This window comes from Sesamum indicum, linkage group LG9, assembly GCF_026168435.1.
Source record: "Sesamum indicum cultivar Baizhima isolate 11 linkage group LG9, ASM2616843v1, whole genome shotgun sequence".
Classification (NCBI taxonomy): Eukaryota; Viridiplantae; Streptophyta; class Magnoliopsida; order Lamiales; family Pedaliaceae; genus Sesamum; species Sesamum indicum.
In genome coordinates, this window is record NC_142665.1 from 5,187,065 (window position 1) to 5,211,170 (window position 24,106).

The 24,106-nt window shown below is 33.8% G+C and overlaps 2 protein-coding genes across 5 annotated transcripts; one reads left to right on the top strand and one right to left on the bottom strand.

Moving 5' to 3' along the window:
* Positions 1-227: 227 nt before the first annotated feature.
* On the bottom strand, positions 228-11,362 carry LOC105170680 (uncharacterized). Of its 4 annotated transcripts, none has more exons than XM_020696619.2 (14): positions 11,205-11,362; positions 10,476-10,574; positions 9,346-9,473; positions 9,109-9,262; positions 8,908-9,017; positions 7,539-7,622; positions 7,416-7,464; positions 7,213-7,304; positions 6,205-6,343; positions 5,768-5,847; positions 4,330-5,693; positions 1,898-2,008; positions 964-1,804; positions 228-707 (listed from the first exon to the last, which is right to left on the bottom strand). In XM_020696619.2, the coding sequence occupies exons 2-13, from the start codon at positions 10,566-10,568 to the stop codon at positions 1,236-1,238; spliced, it is 2,973 nt and encodes a 990-aa protein (XP_020552278.1). In that variant the 5' UTR covers positions 10,569-10,574; positions 11,205-11,362; the 3' UTR covers positions 228-707; positions 964-1,235. The 4 variants fall into 4 exon arrangements, with proteins under 4 accessions (XP_020552278.1, XP_011089853.1, XP_020552277.1 ...); XM_011091551.3 differs by having other exon boundaries at positions 6,205-6,349; XM_020696618.2 differs by lacking the exon at positions 11,205-11,362 and having other exon boundaries at positions 6,205-6,349; positions 10,476-10,593.
* Positions 11,363-20,085: 8,723 nt separating this feature from the next.
* Positions 20,086-23,325, top strand: LOC105170682 (L-ascorbate peroxidase 1, cytosolic). Its single transcript, XM_011091553.3, has 10 exons — positions 20,086-20,243; positions 20,492-20,622; positions 21,426-21,600; positions 21,692-21,757; positions 22,202-22,250; positions 22,396-22,481; positions 22,574-22,653; positions 22,764-22,866; positions 22,956-23,014; positions 23,123-23,325. Exons 2-10 carry the CDS (start codon positions 20,504-20,506, stop codon positions 23,136-23,138), a joined length of 753 nt encoding a protein of 250 aa, XP_011089855.1. The 5' UTR covers positions 20,086-20,243; positions 20,492-20,503; the 3' UTR covers positions 23,139-23,325.
* The last annotated feature ends 781 nt before the right edge of the window (positions 23,326-24,106 follow it).

A 24,106-nucleotide genomic window follows, 5' to 3' on the forward strand; every position in this document is an offset into this window, starting at 1 on the left:
AGGGCGTGTAAAAAATTAAACATTTACCAGATAAAAATTAAAAAGAGAATGTTTGTTTACCTTGAAAATTCTTTATATTTTACTCCCTTTTACTTTAAGCACACACATTCTGGTAAAAGCCAATTTGTACCTTTTATTTTTCTCATACATTCACTTCTTTATTAGAGTATGATGAGATTAACAGAATATGTAGAACTTTTCCTTTTTGCTTTATATAATACATGTAATTAGTCACTAGACAAAGGATAATTTATACAGAGAAACAGATGAATATCTTTTTTCACCAGCAGCTGCATTATCACACACACACACACACACACTCTCTCTCTCTCTCTCTCGTTATTATATATCAGTCAACCACCTTATTGCTAATATAAGTTTGCAACTCATTTTTGTACCTCGATAACGGGAAAAAGAAGTGCTTCCACTACCTTTTTTTTCTCTTCTCTCTCTTAATCCACTACTTTACATAAGAATGAATGTTTTTAGCAATTACAAAACATCAATTACTGCTGGCTGCTGCCAATCTAATGATACATGTTAGCCAGTATACTAAAAGCATCATCCTTTATCTCCAATCATTCATCTCCATTCTCTCCCCTCCTACCAAAACAACACACTGGAAATTGATGGGTGTTACCATGTACAGTATTTCGTTGCATAGCCATATCACATTGACCCTCATTCTCATCTCAAGCTCCTTTCACCTGCAAATATGATCACCATATGATTATAAATTCAAATAAAAGGAAACATGAACAGAGGTAAACGCAGTGCTGTATTCATTCTTCCATTGCGACCTCCTTCTCCAGCTTTCTAAATTCCAATTTTAAACATGGCAGCACCATCTTTGCCTCTTCTGGACTCTTTTCCTACGACTCCTTGCTACAATCCTAACTCAAAATTCAATAACATTCACCAATGTATATCACTTGATAGGAAAAGAAGTGAGTCAAAGTTTACCTGTTGGTTTCCGGACTCCACATTTGAGAAGGTTTAATCCTTCACCAACATGAAAGCAGCCATGTCAGACTAATCAGACTCACCCTCATATCCTCAAACAGGAACATTCTGAAAAATTATTGGTCACTCAATAATGTGAAGAAAGAGCCAGTTCTTCGATCTTTAGAGTGCCAACAATTGAATCCTTAATTCAGGCTTGTCAAAGTCACACACAAACATCCTATTTCACCACTTATGGTCATCACCAACCACATCGAATGAGACACTTCATATTAAATCCCATAGTTTCCATTGTATATATTGCCTGAACTGGGCATTCGGATCTTGGATTCTTCATAACCACTGTAGAACTTGTTAAATCCCAATCTCTCAGTGCGGAGCAGTTCTGCCATACCCAAGTTATTTCCACCTTGGACCTCATTCCACCCATCCCATTGTCCATTAGAAGTTATTCCATTCCTAGACTGAGGCACGGTGAACTGAGAAAATGGAGAAAGATTATTGGCTAGAGTTTGCTCCATGACCCTGGACGGAATTCCATAAGCATCACTAAGGGGGGAAAAGCTGTCCCCCAGGTCAGTAAATCTTTGATTCTGATGTGGAGGAAGAGACCTTTGTAAAAATGATTGGAATCTCGCATCTCCGTATGTACTCAATTGCGGAGAGTAGCTTGACCTGAAGTCTACACCTGCGCTGTTGATGCCAACTGGAAGCGTCCCTTTGCCAACTGCCAATATTGCAGGATCCATAAACTCAATATCACCATTACTAATGGGATTACCACCTGAAGGTGAATGATAGTGATTTCTTAACACAGAGGAAGCATCAAGCATCTGATTTCCTGAAAAGTACAGAATATAACTGATTTTCAAAAAACTTATTCAGTTTTAACATAAATATGAAACCTCAACTGAGCTCAGCATAGAGAGCTAACCAGAAACTGTGTCCAAGATTTGCTCTGTCCTTTCATGAGAAGTGAAGCCGGGGGGTACTGCCCTACTAGGCACAGAAAATCCTGGAGGAGCAGAAATCTGAGATCGAGAAACTGTTCAAAGACATAGGAAACCCGAGCTTCAGGAGATGATAAATAAATAAATAAACAATTAAGTAATAAAAAAGGAAGCCAAAAGAAAAGAGGCGGCATCTAGATTTGCTTTTTACAAAACTGGCAATAGCAATTAAAAGAGTGATGACCTAAAGTATATCTAAGAAGAAAAGCTCCAATACTGCCCCAATCAGGGAACTGACCATGCATCATAATTACATTTCCATGATATCAAGATAAATGGAAATGCAAGTTAACATCAAACCAATTCCCATTAACACCTTAGCAGACAAGGAAAACAAAAAGTACTCCTGCCCAGCTAATGGATAAGCAGTTAATCACACAATTTTCCCTATCCATTACATGTTGGAAAAGAGTAAATTAATATTAATTCACAACTACTATCTCAAAGGTGCCAGAAATTTTTGGAGCTCAAAGATGAGTCCCAATTCTCCAAGATAGAAAATCTCCATCCACCTCTAGTTCTATCTCAAACATCCGCAATGAGCATCATCCAAGACAATACGCCAGAAATTTATGGACCAACTCCCTATTCTCCAAGATATAGATCTTTTATCCACCTCTGGTTCTATCCCAAACATCCGTAACCAGCGTCAACACACTTGGGAGGATGCTAACTGCTAAAGCATTACGCAGTTAAAACAACCATACACATAGAAAGAACCCAACAAGAACAAGCTGTAGCTTCAGTCTTCAACATGAAATTAAAGCAACACTGATGCACCTTAATGAAGTCAAATCAAACAAGACTGCTTGTCTTCCTTTAGTTGATTATACTGTAGAAGCATAAATTAGAATTTTTTAACAGGAATTATCACAAAAAATCCTCACTGACTCCACCATATGAATGAGTCTAGCAAACACAGCTTGATTTTAGCCGCCCACATTATAATCTAGACATTTTCCTCAATATATAAAATGTAGAACAATTTTCCTGAAAGTCCAAGCAAGATGGCATCTTTAGCATACATACAATATATAGATAATAGAAAGAAATAGAAATACATAAATGAACATCTTTTAGAATCTGCATTTTAAGGTAAACGCAATTGGATAGACAGAATGATTTCCAGAAAAAGGAAGAGACCAGCAACACGTATACTTCATTGGACTTGTTGAGTTACTAAGCATACAATTTGCAATTGTTTTCCCAGTTTCTCTTCATTATAGTTCATTTTGACTAAATACTAATCTACTGTTAAACCTATCTAAACTACCAAGCAACACTAAAGTTTGACCGTACATAAGTATGCATAGATATTTACCACACTGAGATCTAACTACAATTTTGTTATTAGGCCTTGGTATCTCAGTGCAGGCTATAGAAAGCCTTGTACTAGCTCCTTCGGACCTTATCACAGAGAGCCAGGCGACATTGAGCTAAAAGCAATAAGTTAAAAATCAAGACACTTCTACTTGGCTCAGATTCAACTGACAAAAGGCTCATTCAATCATGATTGACATCAAAGGTGAGCCAAGCATGACATGTTGAAGCTCTGTGTTGGGTCAGTGAATGAGACGAGAAACAATCAGTTAACCATACTAGCCAACTTTGTTAGGAAAAGTTTTACATGGATTAAGATGAGCTTGGCCCCAAATGAAAAGGCTCACTAAAGTATGACTCCAGCAACAAAGACCTGAGTGCTTGTCTTTAGGTTTGCCAATTTTATCAACCAAGGTACAACCATCTACAAGCTTGCTGAAGTAGGCTCTTTTAACACCCTATCTACCATCCATGTTTGCCTAACTTGACAGATGACCATGACATAAACAATAATGAAACTAGAATGCTTTCTTCATTGACTGTCAACAGTGAATTACTGATGCACATGAGAAAAGGACACAATACATCCAGACATCCTTCCCCCCAACCCAAGCCCATAAAGAAGTGAGAATATATACGAGGTATGGATTCTGATAATATGATGAAAACCAGTCTAATGGCACATCTCATAGATCAAATGTATCCATAGACAATACACAAACACATAATATGCTATGTTTCTTAAATTAATTTACAAAGACCTTTATATTCCCAAACCATGGAAACAGAAAGCAAATGTATATAAGTGATTCTGAAGATAATGCCCCATGACTACTCTCAGGGAGCAACTCTGCGGAGGGGCATAGAACTCATTACCCATTGGAAGTTTTAGTGATATGATCAATGGATACCCACATTATTCATATCATAAGTTGGAGTGTAAAGGAAAAAAAGAATTATAAGGTCACACATTTCAAATGTCCAAACAAAATGAAAAGAGATATTTATTCATAAATATGAATAAGCGATAACTTACGGGAGAGCTTGTTATTGGAGATATGAGAATGACTGCTTGCAAAGCTCTCTGATTCAGTGCCATTAGAAACAGGAAAACCATTGCGGCTAACAAGCTGCTCAATATGCAAGGGATTGCTGTTAGAGAAATCATGGCTAAAAGGACGCTGGTGAAAGCCTTTATCAAAGTAATCAATAGATTGTCCAAAATCAGATTTTTGGCTTGTCGGTTCCTCTCTAGCAAAAGAAAACCTTGATTGACTGCTATTCTGACTTTTCCGGGAGACTGGTACTCCAAAGGAACCTTGTTGCTTATCAGTTTCACCTAAAAACTTAGCCAGGTTCTGAGGGGAAGTTAATGACTCATCCCATGATTCAAAGTCCATAGACAAAATATTGGATATTATGCTGCTCTCTCCCATATCTAAACCACCACTAGCTACGTCACCCTCACATCTCCCTAGAAGTTTACTAGGAAACAAATTAGCATGTTCAACATCAATAGCCAGAGGGCTCTTGAGCACACTCTCAGGATGTCGAGCAGGAACATTAGATTTTGAAGCCATCAAATTACTAGTTCTATCTAGAACCTGCATGTCCAAATCATCAGCACCATTGAACTGATGAGACTTGACATTAGAATGCGTTGACAGATGAAACTCATGACCAAAATTTGCTATTCTGTTGCTAACAACCTCAGGATCCTTGAGCCTTTGGTTATTAAAAGACAACAAATCATCATCTATTTCATGCATATCAACTTGGGTTACGTGAGTTGGTGCTCCCAATCTAAAATCAGACTGGACATCTGTGGCGTCCTCTGTTGTACTTGCAGCTGTTCCAGCTGTCTGAGATGTAACTGGTTCTCTCATCTGCCCAACATTAGAATCCTGTAAAACTTGGTTTTCATGAATGCTCATTGAGGAGATATCAGAACATATATTCTCCACATTCCCTTCTGTAGCATCAGTATAATCTTTGTCTGAAGCATGTACAGTAAGCATTAAGGAAGAATCAATAATATCTGCACTAATAGGTGGCGCATTGGTTGTAGGTTGGCTATGGGGATGTCTACTTATCGGCAAAGTCACAGGCTGTACAGATGCAACGGAACTCTCTGAAACAATAACTCTCCTGTCTGTGCTTGATTCTTTCTTCCCTGGTTCTAAGGTTTCTGCTTTCGTTTTACTTTGAGAAGTGGGGCTTTCTTCATTTGAAACCCTCATCTTCCCAGTATCACTATGGATCGAGGAAAGCTGAATTGGGTTTGCAACTGCAGTAGAACAAGCAACTGCTCCACTAGACACGCCTGGTTTCTGTTTAAGTGGTCCATTGGAACATTGCACACTTGTAACTAAAGGATGATTATTGGAAGCACGAGTTCCCCTGATCAAGACAATCAACAGTCAGAAAGAGCAGCCAATACAATTAGAATAAATTACAGCCGGATGATAGCACACCATGAGGCTCCAGCAGGAAGAGCAGCAGATCTACCAGAGCTGCTATTTGGTGGAGAAACTCTTGCACTGAGCACCGTATTCTGCTTACCAGGTAATAGAAATTATATTAGAAAGAGAAAAAGGTGTGGGGTATACCAGCAGCAGCAATTTATGCGGCAATTGCCAAACCAGACCACAATATGGCAGAATGAGCTGCCAAATAACACAATCATCACACATCAATTGCATCACAGATATTTTCCTAGGAGAACGTAACACCAATATCTCTAACTGATTTAAGCAGAGGACTAAGGAGCTCAGTGCAGCATATTCATGAGAAATGCAACTGTTACAAAAAGCAGAAAACTGAATATAAAAGAAAACTTGGCGAGGAACCACCATTAGTTGGAAAAGACAAGTGATCTGGGGGTTTAAGGCAAGAAACAAGAAAATCTTACATTTGTATTTACAGCAGTTTTAGTTATAGGTTTCCCTGAAGAAGCGGAGGTGTTATTGCAGTATTCATCAGCTGGTGGAGGTAACACATTTCCTGAACGCCGTTGTGTACTATTTGAGGAACCAGTAATTTGTTGAACTCTACTCCTTTCCAACCATTATATAAGTGGATCAGATACTTGAGAAACAATTATAGAAGATTTAAAAAGTATTTCAGACCCAAAGAAAAAGGAAATATATTAACTATTGCATAATAGGATCATAACGGGTTCCGACATCACCCTACCTCTGAAGAACACAGATTAGCTGCTAAAAAGACGTCATGAAAACTGCAGCTTAAGATGCTTGCACATATAACACCCCACCCCCAAAAGAATCAGCACCACAGGATACATAGGCAATCAAAGAATGTTTCTGATGTATAGGCAGGATTGCCCCTGCCTCCAAAAACAGTACAATTTCTCAAGCCCCACCACCCAAACCCCCCCCCCCCCAACCCCAATTGGGAGCAAGGGTTCTGCAGACCTTCACTTACCATCTCCGAACATGAAAATAAAATGCCATTACTGGGGACAGAAACAGGCACTACAATGAAGGAAAGTCTTTTGTAGGAGAATAAAGGAAATTTTTAAGTAGAGAAGGTGGCCCTGAATCCAGAAAATCAAAGAGGAGGCATACCACGGGTGTTCTCAGATTAAATTGTAAAATGATTCAATACCGGTTAGGAGGGTAGATACCATCCGCATAAGAATAACAATCCCATGATATGATGAAACTAGCTCCTGAAAACTTGAGGTCTGCCTATCTAAGTATAGAGACATTCACGACTCACATTTTAACCAAAATAGGAAAAGAGTGGTGTGCTATATGCATGTTTAGGTGGACAAAATGTGAAAAATGCGAAAATCAACATATGGAAGAGAAGGGAGACATATAACTGAATGCTCCTGATATAGAAATACATGATGGAAAAGGAAAACATATAATTGAACATTTCCTGATATAGATACCTTGTGTAAGCGGATATTATCTCGTCCTTAGTAAAACTGTCCTCTTGTGAACCAATCTCATGTAAATATAGACAATCGGGATTGCTGCAAGGCTGGCGCAAGGGGAAATCCTTTATTAGGAAACACTATGATAGACAAATATGCTGTGCAAATTCCGAGCATGTGTAATAGGGACAGTCATTTATAATGTATAATAGTCATACCACATTCCTCAGCCATGCATGACAGTATTTTGTAGTCCCAAAGCATGCCCTGCAACAAGCTTTTCAAAAACCATTTGATATCACAAAAGAGGTCATAGTACACAAATGCAGGATAACACTCACCTCAAAGTTTTACCATCCAAAACAAATCCATGCACCGACTGAATACAACGAACAGCTTCCTCCTCCTTTGAATATGTAATGTATCTATTCAAAAAAATCAGTAATACAAATAACAATAATCAGAAATGAGCAAAAGATAAATAATTGCTAATTAATGAATAACATATTTACCATCATATATAATATAGCACTCTGCACAAGAATGAAGATGTAAGGTATGGTATCAATACTTCAGAAAATGTAACACATAAGCAATCGTAACCATCCAAGTTTAACATGAAGTCGTAATCAAAAAAGAAAATAATAAGCATGTTTCACTTTAAATAAATCATATATTCATATTCTTCAATTATCTGACAACCCCTAACCGAGGCACTAGGTCCTGCTACATTATAAATTGGATAAAGTACGTAACAGGAGCCATAGTTATCAATGGCACTCACCGTGACCATGGGGAAAATGGCAAATGGCGCAAGGCCAACACCATTCTTCAATATTGGCACTAGCCTTGCTTACGGCCGATGCCTGGCTTCACCTTGTGCCTTTTTCCAAGGCACGATGGTACAACCGTGGCGACCTTCTTGAAGAGAGACGATCAGTTGGATCTTTTGCTAAGAGAGGGGGGAAGAAAGCATAATCCTTTGCAACAGCAAATTCAGTGTTCCTCTCAGGCACATATGCCTCCCACTTCTTTTTGCTCAGTTTTGTTTCTCATCTTCTAATTTCTTTTGTTTTGATTTTCTTTCTCCTTCCCTTTTCTTTATTCTTTTCCTTCTCTGTTCTTGCCAATCTTTTACGAGTCCCTTCTGTTCTCTCTTTTTTCTACTTCTCATAAGTTTCTAGCCAATTTTAAGATTTTAATTATCAAATTAGTAACAAAATATTTATGTTTGCTTAAACTATTGAAATTATTTCTAACATATGTGAGGTTGTTGTGGACATATTGACCAAATTCACTGCAAATAAAAGATCTTAATTAGCTGAGATCAATGTTCAACTTGATTAAATAAGTGTTGAAATTGCCAAGTTATTGATCAATATAAGAAATAAGTATTAAATGTAATTAAATAATCACTGAGGTTTGTGCAAACCAAGTTCTCTTTTTCGAATCTTTTATATTCGTTTATTTGTGTATTATTTTTGTCGAAAGCTACTATACAATAATCTATTGCAGATTATGTGCCTCGCTTGCATAAGGCATGTCATGTGACATGACTCCTGACACTTTTGTGCCATGGTGCCTTTAACAACAATAATACAAGCACACATGAAATCCAAGTCATAATATAAATGAAATCGCACAGGACTTAAAACAAGCAATCCTCTAGTATCATAATACAAACTTTTTTAGCAAGAAATACCAACTTACACACTGCATGTGCTATTTGCAAATTGTTGTATAGCACCAGCTGCTGTGCGCGAGATAGAAACTTTCAGCACCTTTCCATACTGACCAAAATAATCTCTACGCTGAAGAAGCTGCAGACAAAAATCAACAATAAGTCCGTAACAAGACAAGAAAAAAGATAAGGGGGGAAGGATAAGCGCAAAAGAAAGTAGAAGCACTCACATCCTCATCTGCAAAATTAAGTGGCAAGCCCACAACATAAACAAGATTCCTCTGGATAACTCGTACACTGGCAAGTTGCTTTCTTCCTTCTGACGTTTTGTTTTTTCCCTTCTGTGATTTTAGTTTTTTCTCCACATTCATCTCTGAAACCAGCCTGTTAAAAATCGATCATAATTAGAGCAAAGAATATAGCCTCCTTCCCTGACATGTATCCACTTAACACCACATATTAGTTACCTTTCACAACTTGCCGTTGTTCCAACAATCTTTTCCTTGTTATAAGGAGTGCGACATGCTGGACAACGCCCTTCTGTCTCATCTTTCTCAGCCATATCCATAATGTGATGCCAGCACCAAACACAAATCTACAAGAAAGGTTTGTAAACGTTCACATATCCATATAAGCAGAAAAATTTACATACAAGGAAGTACAACATGAAATTCCCTGGATATCATATGGATACTAATATCTTCTGGAATCAAGCATATCAAATCATATGAATCACGTTACTGAAATGCGCACTTCTAAACATTGAACATAAAAGATTCTCAGCTTAATATCAATAAGTTGATACGCAAATTAATTATGACGTGCCAGGTGAAGAGGTACATGCGACAGCCACAATGATGAGTCCAATGCTGCAAGCCATGCAGAAAGGGAAGGAATCTTCTGGCCTAAGCATGTAAAAGCAAAAGACTTCCCTTCCTAGCTCTTTCTCCCGGCATCTCTTAGTTCACTCCTCCCCATAGTTGTTAAAGGTGCATGACGCATCATGGCACAACGTTGCTCTGGAGCCATGGCAGACAGAGCACAACACGGAGAGCGCTTTTTTGAAGCATGGCACATTTTGCATAAATAATTTATATGTTTATACCATTTACCAAAATCAGCATGTTCAAGATTATGTTTTCAAACTTTTAGCCAAAGGTTTCAAGAAAAAAGCAAATTTGTAGACATCTTCAGCATGTTTTTTCTTTTTCTTTTTATATTGTATAGAAAGCCCAGCATTAAAAGGTTGGGCTTCATCCAGGCACACCATGACGTGCCTGGCGCACCAAAAAAGGCGCCATGGCTGCGCAAGGTGAGAGCCCAGCATCATTTTTTGAAAATGATGCTCCGCGCTCGCTTTTGTGCCATGTGTCATAGTGCACCATTTATAACTATGATCCTCTAACGGTTTTAAGGAAATCTAATAATCCAGGCACTCGATTTTACCAGGCTCAAATATTAGTAAAATAGTAATCAAATTCCAATAATCATCAAAATAGGAAAAGAAAAACATAAGTAATAGGCATTGCTCAGAGACGACAAGAAACCAAAGTTTTCACAGTTATAAACAATGAATTCACTTGGAATAGTTAGACACCTCGTAACCACATTTGCAAGGCTTCAACTGCTGATCAGTCAAATCCATCTCTTCAGCACAGAGGGGGCAAGTCTTCTCTCCTTCATCACTCATTGTTGCCTTTAGAAAATAACACATAAGAAGCAGATATCGATGCAATTAAAACACAAATATTTTCACATTCAAACAATAATTTAAAATAGGTAGTAGATTAAACTAAAGATAATATCATGCAACAACGAATGAAGAGCTCAATCCACATCCAGCAGAACAATAAATCAACACAACCAAGATTAAAGATTTAGTAAAAGAAAAGAGAAAAAAATCATAATTCAAAAACATAAAAGCAGAATCCACAAGACAAACTTAACTTTGGAATAAAACACACTTTCCACCTCCCCGATCCAAAGTCAAACCCTAAAAACCTTTATCCGAAAAAGTCTTGAAAACTTTCCTAATGACAAGCCCCCGTCGACCAGTAAACCTTGAATAATCCAACTAATGAAAACCAATTAAAAAATTCAAGCCAAATCCAGTACATAAAATCAAACAAAATTGAGCTCCACATACTAACAGTCCAAATTAAAATCCAATCCAAAAAGAACATTAAATAGCATCAATTGGACTCAAACCGACCAACGAATCCGAAAAAAAAACATTCAGAATGATTGAACGAAATTGATTTCGCTGTCGCTCCAATAAATTTAGGGATCTAAACCGAGAATTGAGATTGGAGATGCGGGAACTTACAGCGAATGATTGGATCGAGATAGAGGAGTATGAAACGAATAGCGATATAGAGATATAGATACAGATATAGAGAGAGAAAGAGAGCCACAAAGACTGAGAATTCAGAGAGAGAATTAGAGTGAGAAAAGTGAAAGGGTTGGGTTCGATTGAGGGTGTCTTTACGCTGTGGCCACTTGGGTCGGGCTATACTTCCGACTCGGGTTAGGTTCCGGGTTCGGGACCTTGTGCCGCAGACGTCAAATGAAGGTGCTTTGACGGAGCTCCGACTAAAAGTAGTAGGAAATCCAATTTCGATAATTTAGGGTAGATTTCAAGCCCTAATTTTGGTTCCTTCTCTTTACTTTATGTGATTGATATGGATGTACCACCAATAGAATTCTAGGTCAAATCATATACTATATTGATTTTTTTTCCTTTGAAAAAATGTAATTTGCATTAATAAATAAGAGAATAATGTACAAACTAAGCTCCTATATTATATGCTTATTGAATTAAAATCGAATACAGACCTTTGGAACGTATAACAAATATTCTAGTCTACGATCTTTCTTCTGATTTGTTCGATTATTCTCCTAGTTAGATCGTCTGATATTGTTATTTTATCATGAAACATCCTATTACTCTTCTCCTGCCATATATGATATACGATTGGCGAAACCACAAATTAATTTTGACCACTGAATAAGTTGAACATAGCCAAATGTTCAATTCGACTAAATAGTTATACAATTTCATTTAATTTCGCAACAATTCATACTTATTAGATTTAATTAAAAAATTTAGTTTAAAAATAATCCAATCTAACTATATACACTCTTAATTTTAAAATATTGATTACTTTTTTACGTAAAAATTTAGATTGTTTTGTTAAATTTGATTTTGCATCCCACATTATACGTGACATGTGAGCGTCACATGCTATCTCTTGATTGCTTGTTCTTCAAAATATTTCAATTACAAAATATAGTATTCAATGATGAAATAATTAGTTGTAAAAAATTCTCTTATCTATACTAATATAGAAAAAAAAAAGCGAATTTGTACTCACACATAACGATTAATGTCGTTGTACTAATTTTTTATAAAGTCAAAATGCCCTTCAATTGATAAAATAATTAATGTATTCATATTAACTAATAAATTATATTTCGTTTTTTTCTTTCTTTCTAATGATATTGATTTATATAATTTATTTTTATTTATAATATATTTTAAAATATAAAAAATTATTTATTATATATATATAAAAACAACGTGTCATGACAACTAATTTTAATTAATTTAAAGTCTAATTAAGCCAGAAATGGGAAAACTGTGCTGCATTTGCCCCTTAGCCTCATTCAAAGGTTGTTTTTGAATTGAGAATTTTGTGTTTCTATACACGGAATCTCTTGTGTTGAGAGCTCCATTACCTGTGTTGGGCCTAGACGAGCTATGGGCCCGGAAGTCCATATTCTTAAATCCATTAGATTTCAACTCTGGGCCCAATCCCGATACTGATTTAACCTCTGAATCGGAGCTCAAAATTAATCAATGTTTGAATTTGTATTTTGCGTATTTTGTTTGGTATTTTCAAAACAGAGAGAGAAAGATAAAAGATAAATAAATGTGTGTTGGAGATAAATGATATGTTTGGATTTGTGTTTTGAGGTAATTTAAAATATTTTAAAATAAATAGTGTAGGTTTATATTTGGATTTGAGAGACAAGAACATTGTTCGTTGTCAAATCATATCTCATTTATATATTTTTATATATAAATATGTGTATATGTAAATATTATATATTTAATATTGTAGTTTTTAGAGATAAAAATTACTGTTCATTATAAAATCATGTCTCTTTTATATTATATATATAAGTGTGTATATATATATTATATATAGAAAGTTGAAAAATAAAAAAACACACAAATAAGGTGTAAAAAAAAAACAAACATTGAGTGTGTTTTATCTTGTCTATGAAAATACAAAAATATAAAACCAAACATAGGGAATATTTTTTTTGAGGTTATAATAAATTAGATTTTTATTTTAGAAATAAGTTCCTGAAGTGTTTGGATAAAATAAAATTATAAAGCTTATAAGATGTTGATATGATTATTTTAATTATTTGAATAAATTACAACAAGCTCTCGTGATGTTTGCTATAATTATAAATATCCCCTTGTTGTTTGAAAAGTTACTAATACCCATATTGATTTCAACGACTGTCTAATAATTAGTACAACGCGTTAGTTTTCTCTAAGTTCTCATCTATTTTTTTGCGATGAATTGACCAAAATGTCATTGAAACTATGAATTATAATATATTTTTTTATGGACTAAGCAGATATTTTTCTTTACATTTTTTTATTCACCTCATCCTAGTGTTTTATATATATATATTTAAAAAATACAGAAAGGGCAAAGTTGAAAATTTCAGATTTCTTTCAAAAATTACAAAATTTCATCAAATATTAGAAAAAATTTATAATTTCTTAAACAACAAGGGAATTTTCATAATTATATCAAATTTCAGATGAGTTCATTATAATTTATTATAATTATTAAGATAAAAACTATGTTAAAATTATAAAAATAAGTTGAGAACCTCTTATTTCTTCTAAGGTGTTTATAAGCTCTCAACCTTTATTTTTTAATCTTATAAGCCCATTTAAAACATATATATATGTATATATTTAATATCTTATAAATTTTCAAATATCATACGAAATATTTTTTAAAAAAATTATAAGCTCACCCATAAATCCTTCAACTATTTTTAGTTTTTAGTGAATAATAATTATATTAAAAATCTATATTTGGTTTACAAAAATTTAGTTTAAATTGGGTTTCGGTCTAACAAAATTTAATTATAATGAATATATTACACTTATGTTATAGTTTAAATAGACTCATTCATAAGTACATCAATATTTGCAAATTGAAATTTAATTAATTTAACGTGGCTAAATCTAATTAGAATGAACGATCTTTTAACGTCCAGATCATTAGCATACTTGATGCTAAGAATATTTATTCAATAAATTAAATCAAATTAAATTTTGATAAATCAAAACTTGATAGGTCAAAATGATATACAAAATACTAAACCAAATTAATCGATTTAGTTTTAATATTTACTGAATTTCTTTTGATAATACGAATGGTTTGTATTAAAAATTAAAAAAAGAATAAGTATTAAAAATGATAAAAAAAAATTATTTTTGCCAAGTAAGATACAAAAATAGTTACATTAAGATAATTGATAAACACACACATATATATATATATATACATAAAAAAATACAAATAATAATAATATTTCAGTATTTAGTATGTTAAACAGAGAGAGATTATAAACTTTATAATGAACAAATGTTATCATATTATAAAAATTCATGGGTTACAATCACATGCGGATTCATATTATCGCGCCGTCGTGTGTGGGGGAGCACACGCGGCAACATGGTGTTCCGAAGCTTGGTCCAATCAGGGACGAGTATGAAGATGAGGCTACTCACTACTCCACACTCAATAATAACTAAGGCGGGGTTAGCCAGCATATGATTGATCAGCAAAAAAAAAAAATACTAATAACTAAGGTGAGGTTGATCGAGTGCGCCGGTTTTGACGTACTCCCAAATGTTATCGTCAATGTGATGCTGATGTGATTGTGGGGTCACACCACAACTCATGACTAAAAGTTGTAATCTACACACAATTCAAAACTATATATTATAATATTTAAGATGAATAATCACACCCGAGCTCCTAAAATTTGGTGTAGATATACTTAAATTTTTTGTAATTTGAAAATTTATATTTAGCACACCTGATGTTTGCTTGCATCTATTAATAAATACTTTCGTTGGTCAAAATTTATTAAATTTATTGATATTAACAATAAATAACTATACTTATTGCAGGTCAGATAATTTTTTTTATAACCGAATAACTCTTATACATTTTCATGCGTTAATGCATGTGATGAAGTAATTTTCCAGATAATCTTTATACCAATTGAGGGACTTATTTGTCAGACGGAAACAAGTTTCAGCTGTGCAATGTATCCACCTGTGATACAGGAAATGGATAAATAATCCCTTTGTGAAAAAAATAACACTAATTTAACCTCCCTCAATTTTAAGAAAATGTGCAAAACGCCCCCTTAACTGAGGAGGTATGCAACATGCACATTGGGTGCGATTTTGCTTTATTTTTTGCTATAAAATGACTGTTATACCTTCGATCATTAATTGTTAGATCTTGTTATATATATATATATACATAAGCGATTCAGATCTACTAAACAAATCGATAGTATATATCTTTTCTGATTAAATCAATGATCTATACTTGATATATATCTCAATGATTCACATCCATTCGAGTCAGATTAATGGCTCAAGTTTAATCAAATTATAAAAATAAATTTACAAAAATAGATTTATATAATAAATGATACATATAATATACGTACACATATATAGATATACATATATACATAATTTAGAAATAAATTAAAAGAATTACATAAAAAAAAAGAGGGTGGCAACACAGGCGGAGGGAGAGGCAGGGGGAAATAGAGGCGCAAGCGCAGACGGGGAGATGGAGGTGGAGTCGCAGGCGGGGAGATAGAGGCAGAGGGAGGCAGTGGTGGAGGCGGGAGGTGAAAGCGGGGGCAGGGGCGGGGGAAGAGGTGGGGGCGATGGCAGAACAGGGGGTGGTATGCGTGAGGAAGATGACCATTTTTTTTTTATTATTTGTATGTTTTCATATTTTTATAAATTTTATATATAAATAAATATATGAGAATAAATTTCAATCATTGATTTGAAGAGATAAGGGATTGATCATAGATTAAGTAACATATGATCTCGACTGTAGATTACTATAGATAGAATATAAATTGTTGATTTATATTATATCAGATCCAATAATTGTAACATAAAGATTAAAAAAAGAATATTCGAGCGTGCGCAACACCACTAGTGTCCAGGGGGCATTTTGCACTTTTTTTAAACATTAAAGTGAGTAAATTATTATTTTATTTTTTATAAGGGGGCTATTTATCCATTTTTTATATCACATGTAGGTAGATTTCAATTTACTCATTGAACTTATAAAACACCTGTATCACATGTTTTATACATTCTTGATTAGGAAAAATGTGGGATTGAGTTAAATAAGTAATCCAACCGAGAAACGGGGGTTGAATTACTCAATGCTGCCCAATTCAAAATAAGTACAGCACACTATTTTGGACAATATTCTTATTAATTTTCACCAATTAATATGTAAAAGTCAATACTTGATAAATTTTATTAAATCATCCGATCTTATGGATAATTTAATTGGGGCTGGATCAATCATTAATGTCCCCTTCAAATTTCAACTATTTGTATCTCTAATACACTGCACGGACGTCTATTTTAATACTTTGTTTTTTTATAAATTGTTAAAAAGTTGATTGTTAGTGGAGTTGTTGATGAGTTATAATAATCCTCATGATGTACTATGTAATTATTTTATTATTTCTTTTAAAAGCATAAATTCATAATCACAATAATGCCCTGTAATTTGCCATATGTCTTTTTTTTTTAGTTCCAATGTATTGTGCATTTTTTGGTGACGCGGGCCCTACATTTTGCCAATTCTATTTGTTTTTTGCTATTTTCAAGAATAAAGCGTCTCGATCAACGAGATTTAATTCAATTGGCGAAATTAAAACCCCATGATCCTAAAAATTATGGTTTCGAACTACGCCATGTGCGTGCGATATTGCTTACTGCATAGTAGGTGTTGTTATCTCCTATAATAGTAGGTATTGTTAAGTAGGATTTAATTATTGTATTAGTCTTTCTTAATATTAATGTTGACAAGAATAATTGTAATTGTAATCGATTTATTTTAATTAATAACAGTTCATCGTTTTTATTTAAAAAGAAAATAAAAATCAAGTGTTCCTCTCTATTAAAAAGGCAATAAAAAAAAAATCAGATATATGATAATAGTTTAGAAACTATTATGTCCTTTGTATAAAATTTGTAAGGTCATAATTGTTTGAACATTTAAAATACCCCTTTTTGTTGTTGTTGTTGTTTTATATCTAAATGCTTATAAATATATTAGACTTGTGTTGTATTGTAAAATATATTAATTTCATATTTTTTTTAGTAATGAAATGATGTATTTTAAATGTATATTCATGTAATTGAATATGAACTATATAATTCTAATATAACATGAAATTTTGTAAATTATATGTATGATACGGATGACTATATCAAAACTTATACATTTTTATGTGTATTTTTTTCATAAATAGTTTATGTTAGTCAAATATAGTTTATGCGTATTTATAATAAAATGATAAATTTTAAATAAAAAATCTATTTAAAATTAAAAATTACTACAAAAATCTCATAGAAAAATTTTATGATAGACATATTTTAACACTGTAAATGAAAGATTTTAGTAGGTAAATAGAAATTGACACAGACAAACATCCCACATCAACTGTAGATGATGAGTTTGATTTTGGATTATAAATCCTAATGTCTCCTTTTCATTAAGGGTGTTCATTTCAGTTAACCGAATCGAATTTAAGCATACGCCGAAATGACGTACTGAATACCTTGGTTCGGTAAAACTCAAAATTTTTTCTGCTCGATTCGGTGTTGTTCCAAACTAATCGATTTAAAATTGAATGAAATTAGTAATTAAATTTAAAAAAGTAATCTCAGTTAAATTTGCAACTAAATAAAATTAGTAAATTTAAACAGATTTAGTAATTTTCATGTTAGTTTATTATATTTAAAACTAGATAAAATCAAGCTTATTATATATATATATATATTTATAAAACTATAATGCAATATGTATTTTTTTTAAATCGATATTCCATGGGTTTCAGTTTACTTGAGCAAAAAATAAAAACCAATCAAATTATCAATTTTTTGAAAAAAACACAGCTTATGACTTGATGAGATGTATTATTCGTTTTGACTTTATATCAGTATCATGATTTTATCCTGAAAATACATCTTGCTAAATTGCAAAGGCCTTAAAAATTATAATTAGCTAAAGCTTTTCATTTATAATTAATATAAGATTGTCAATATAATTTAAAAAGGTTAAGTCATTGTAACCCACTTGTGATATGGAAATATCAACAAAAAATCCTATGAAAATTTAAATATAAAAATTACCCCTATATTATGAATAATGACTCACGTTGCCTCATAGTCAACTTGAGTCTATTTTTTTAGGGACAACGAATAAAATGCCCCTCATGGTCAACCTGGACCTATTAAAACATACATATGTTATATCTATATTATATAAAATTAATTTTCTATAGAAAAACTTATGTTTTTAGTCCATTAAATATGTTCAATAATAATTTTAATTTGATAATTATGCCCATTTTTTATAACTCCATTAAGTTTGAAAATTGATGAAATTTATCTTTCAGTGGCCGAAATTTTAATTTTTGACAGGAAAAATGACATGACATGCCAATTGGATATTTTTTAGGGGGTTTTTAGTCTTACACGGCTTTAAAAATGAGTTGAAAACAATTATATTATAGGAATTATTATAAATTATAAAAATAAATTTATTATTTTAAAAAAATGATGATCGCCCCCCTGGGTGGGGGAGGGGCTGGGGCATATGCTGCCTTCACATTCTGCAGACGTCGTACAAATCAAATGTATGGGGGACTGGCTGGTGGGTCCGCAGTTGCACGATGCTTCCCGTCCATTTGATCATTTTTCTATTTGCATACGCTCGATTATTGGAATTGCCCCATGGAATCTCCGTCTAATTCCTTGCGTTCACACTTCCCCTTTCAACGCTTAATTCCGCTTCCCTATCTTACCCTCTCCCCCTCTCTTCATCCCCTGCACCCGCTTACATCCCCTATTTTTAGAATGTGTTCCTCAAAATGCAGGACCTGATCCTTAGGCCTCCGGATCCTATGGGTTAGATCCGGTAAAGTCAACCAAATTTAGGATTTTCAAAATGTTTAAAAGTAAATGTATTTTTTAAAATTTTAATACTTTATAAATACGTCCCAGTAATATTATTAAATTTTTTTATGAGTTTATATGTGCGTGATTTTAAAATATAAAAGCTTTTGAAATATATATTATTCGTATATGCATTAGAATTAATACTTATTCTGTTATTTTTTTAATCTATAAAAATATTATTATTTAATATTATATGTAAGTATAACTAAAACATGCACATTTTTCTAATAAATGTATAAATATACTTCATATAAAATAATAATTAAAAATAATTAAATTTTTGAAATATATTTGGTACAAAACACCAAGACCCGTCCCAAAATTCATTTATGGCTTCAAATCTCGTCCTAATCGTTGACGGGTTTCAATATAATTTGAATTCATTTTCATTTTTAATTTTTCTGAAAATTGATCTTCTCCTTTTGTGTATAAATTATTACTATTATTATTTATAAATTAAGTTTTTGAATTAAATTATAGTTTTAGGTATTTCTTATCCATAAAAAATTGAACAAAAGATTATATATCTTATTTTAAACAACTTTAAGTACACGTGTAATGTACTCCATATTATTAGTCTACGATCAAAAGTTCATGCCAGGCACAACCTCTACCATTTTGAGCAGGGAACATGCCACACAGGATAGAAACTCCTTAATCCCTAGGAAAAAGGCAAAAGGACATTTTCGTCATTACAATCCAAAAATAATACGACCAAAAAGTCCATCTTCATGGCTTCGCCCTGTTCCACCTCAACATCACTCATTTTTCTCAATTCCTCACCTACCACTAGATCGCCAACCGTCAATTCGGACCAATCTCAGCCGTCCTCCCCAAACGCAACACCATCCTCACGATCATCATCATCCCAGGGTTGCAATTTAATATTCTAGAAACTTCCCCCTCCTGTATCTATATATATCGCTCCCTTTTCCCCTACATCTCCAGCTCACTGCTTGTGCCCTCCACACTCACATTTCTAGGGATTAAGCGTTTCGTCTCTCTGTGTATTTTCGGGTCAGTGGACTCAATATTTCCTCGATCATAACTGTGTTTTTTTGGATTTTACTCCCGATCGGTGTCGATTTGAGCTATCTTGTCATCGTTGACTTTGTGTGCGTGTGTGTGATTTATTGCAGTTTCTTTATGTGTTTCTGATGGTGGAGGAGATCAGATTCTTTCATTTCTGTCGTTGAAGTGGTTGTTTCTGTGAGAATGTGTTTGATTTTCTTGTTTTTGTGTTGATGCAATGACTATGATTGTAGGTAACGGTGAAAATGGTGAAGAACTATCCAACCGTGAGTGAGGAGTACCTGAAGGCCGTTGACAAATGCAAGAAGAAGCTCAGGGGTTTGATCGCTGAGAAGAACTGCGCTCCTATCATGCTCCGCCTTGCGTATGTTTTTGTACTAATTTTTTCGTATTGTTTTTGATCAATATTTTCTAGATTTAGATTTAGATGTATGATACTTAGTAATTTTGTCATTTTATGGTTTTGACTTTCTGCCATAAATCGATTTAGGATTTTAGGAAATTTAGGTTTGTTATACTTATTTTCTGGAAAGTAAGGAATCCTTGACTGATTTATTATTGGAACTAATATGCATGGTAGTGTGCATAATTAATTAAAAACTATGAATATTTGTTTTTTGACTTAAATTTTCTATTTTGAAGATATTTATTGATTTTTCTTATTGATGTTAATAATTAAATTACAATTTACTTGAACAAATCAAAACAAATATAAAACAGAAGAAAAGATGGTCATGGCAAGTTTGATGATAGAAGGCAGAGACTCCGAAGTTGTAGAGAAAAAAAAAAAAGAGAGAAAAATATAAGTTACACAAAATAAAAAGCATTGGAGTAGATAACTGGATCACTTGGAGTTTAATTGTTTGTTTTTTGGTTTTTTGTCTTTTTGGTTTTTTTGGTTTCCGGGAGTAATACAAATGTGATTGTATTACAAATCCCAGAAATAAGTATTTGCTGGGCTGTAAAAGCTTAAGCAGAACATTTAATTTAATGGTGTGAAACTATTGTTGTTCGTTACACGAGATTGATAGATGGCATCATGTGAGCGTGTGCTAGCCTAACATTTCCAAGCTCTTCAACTCAATGTAACTTTTGCGATTATGCCCAGTGTCCAAGTGTTTGTAATCTATTCTTTTATAATCCAACTTTGGTGCTCTGTGATTGTAGTTGGCACTCTGCTGGTACGTTCGAGCAGTGCAGCAAGACTGGTGGTCCTTTTGGTACCATGAGATTCAAGGCTGAGCAGGGGCATGCTGCTAACAATGGTCTTGACATTGCTCTCAGGCTCTTGCAACCCATCAGGGATCAATTCCCCACTCTTACTCATGCTGACTTCTATCAGGTAGTTTCTCTTAATGCTGTATATATTTGAATTTAGCTCATAACATTAGTTGTTAGAAAATTGAACAATTCATGTCTTTCATTGACTTTAGTTGGCTGGAGTTGTTGCTGTTGAAGTTACTGGAGGACCTGAAGTTCCATTCCACCCAGGAAGGCCGGTTAGTGAAATTTCTTCATCTTGAATTAGTGGGTGCATCCTTTAGTACATGTTTAGACATTCTATTTCGTGTGATGGTATGATGTTAGCTGATAACAAAAAACTGAAATTACTTGTTAATGCTGTATGGTTGTTCTTTTTGATGTTATTCTTTCTTTAACTCTATTTTTTGAAAGTTGAAGTGTGATCCCTACGTCTCTACGGCACATAGGTTCATTAAAGAACTCTGGGTTTCATTAATGTATATATCGGGATTGTCCTGCTTTCGGCATCAGTTGCTTGTCTAATTCTGTTGAAAGATAAGAGGTTCATTATCGTTTGAAATTGTTGGCATTGTTTGTGTTATGGTATTCTGCAATTTATTACAAGCACTCCTTGTTCATGGTCCTTGCGGCAAGATACTATTTGCTTGATTGTTGAGTGGGTTCACGATTTGAAATCTCAGGACAAGGAGGAGCCACCTGTTGAGGGTCGCTTGCCTGATGCTACCAAGGGTAAGTTCAAAACGTTCTATATTTGGCAATTTTGTGATAATTAGGTAGAAACATGAGATAACCTTGAGCAAATTTGTTAGGTTACATTCCTTGTGCTTATAAATGGCAAGGGTTTCCTGAGTCTTACCTTTATCCATTATTACAGGATCTGACCACCTGAGGGATGTTTTTGTGAAACAAATGGGTCTGACCGACCAGGATATTGTTGCGCTTTCTGGTGGCCACACCTTGGTGTGTATTAGCTATTTTTTTGTTCTTCCTTTCCTAGATAGGAAAAGTTTCATGCTGGTAACTCTTATATAATTTTCTGCTTTATCGTGCAGGGAAGATGCCACAAGGAACGTTCTGGATTTGAGGGACCATGGACTGCAAACCCTCTCATCTTTGACAACTCTTACTTCAAGTAAAGACATATATGACCTCATATTTTCTTGTTGGAAATACTGGTGCTTCTATATTACTACTTCGCCTCATCTGCTGCTGCAGTCTTCTGATTGTATTGATTGTGAACAGGGAGCTTCTAAGTGGAGAGAAAGAAGGGCTTCTGCAATTGCCATCAGACAAGGCTCTCCTTTCTGACCCAGCCTTCCGCCCGTTTGTTGAGAAATATGCTGCGGTTAGTAGACCCCCTCCACTCTGCGTGTGTGCCGACTGTATTTCGTGAGCTGCTTCTGTATGAACTAATGGTCGTGTTTTGTGTTTTAGGATGAGGATGCCTTCTTCGCGGACTATGCAGAGGCTCACTTGAAGCTCTCTGAGTTGGGGTAAGGCGCTTGAATCTTTGCTCGGTCTGCTGATGATGGCAACCACGTTTCTATTAGTATTTGTGTATGAGGATTTCACTTATATGTTTCTATACTACACTTTTGCAGTTTTGCTGATGCGTAAGGTAGCGGGTGGTGCACATGAAGTGAGGAGTGATGGCCTGGCCTATTTCTGAGAATTTATGTTCTAATTCTTACAAAACTCGGCGGATCTGTTGATCTGTTTTGTGCTTCTTTTGATGGATGTGTTGGTTTTTGACATTGTTGTTGGCAGTCAATGATATATGGTCATCACTTTCCCGGAAAATAAATTTGCCAAAAAATGCCCCCCCCCTCCCTGTCTCACATGATATGAGATTGAGCTCATCCTTTCCAGTGACTTGGGGCAATTTGCGTCCATCTTTACTGAAATATCGATCTTTGGTATAGGTCTTTCTCAAAGTACTAAATCTATGGTACCCACCACACTTGTCATTTAATTATCTATAAAATTTACATAAAGTAATACTCGCCAAACTAAATAAAATTATTTGCCAGATGTTTTCCTAATTGGGGTTGTTACTGGTTTACTTTTCCATACACCATATACCATTTTCAGCCAAAACCGATATGACTACTAAATTCGGCTTTCAATCAGTCAAACATGGAAACAATTCAACAAGTTGATGTGGTGAATTTTACTGTTCATCTAGATTATAAATTATAATTTTATATATTATATATAAAATTTTAAAAATATTTTATTCGCAGCATGCTTTATAAATTATTTAATTTATTAATTTTTTTAAAAAAATATTTTTTGTTAAAAAAGAATTCACTAAAGATAAAATAATAATAATTATTTTATAATTATTCTTTATTTGAGGAATTTATTTTTAATCTATGAAATAATAAAAGAGTTCTTGCAAATAGATGTAGTTTTTATCTTGAATAAAATTCATCATCGTAAGCCACATAAATTTAGGGAGGATCTCTCTTACCACAACGGAATATGCAATTATTAGTTATGTGATGATGATAATCAACCAAGGATACTAAATTAAGTTTCTTGATTTAATTATAAGTATATGCGACCATATTTAAGGTATCATT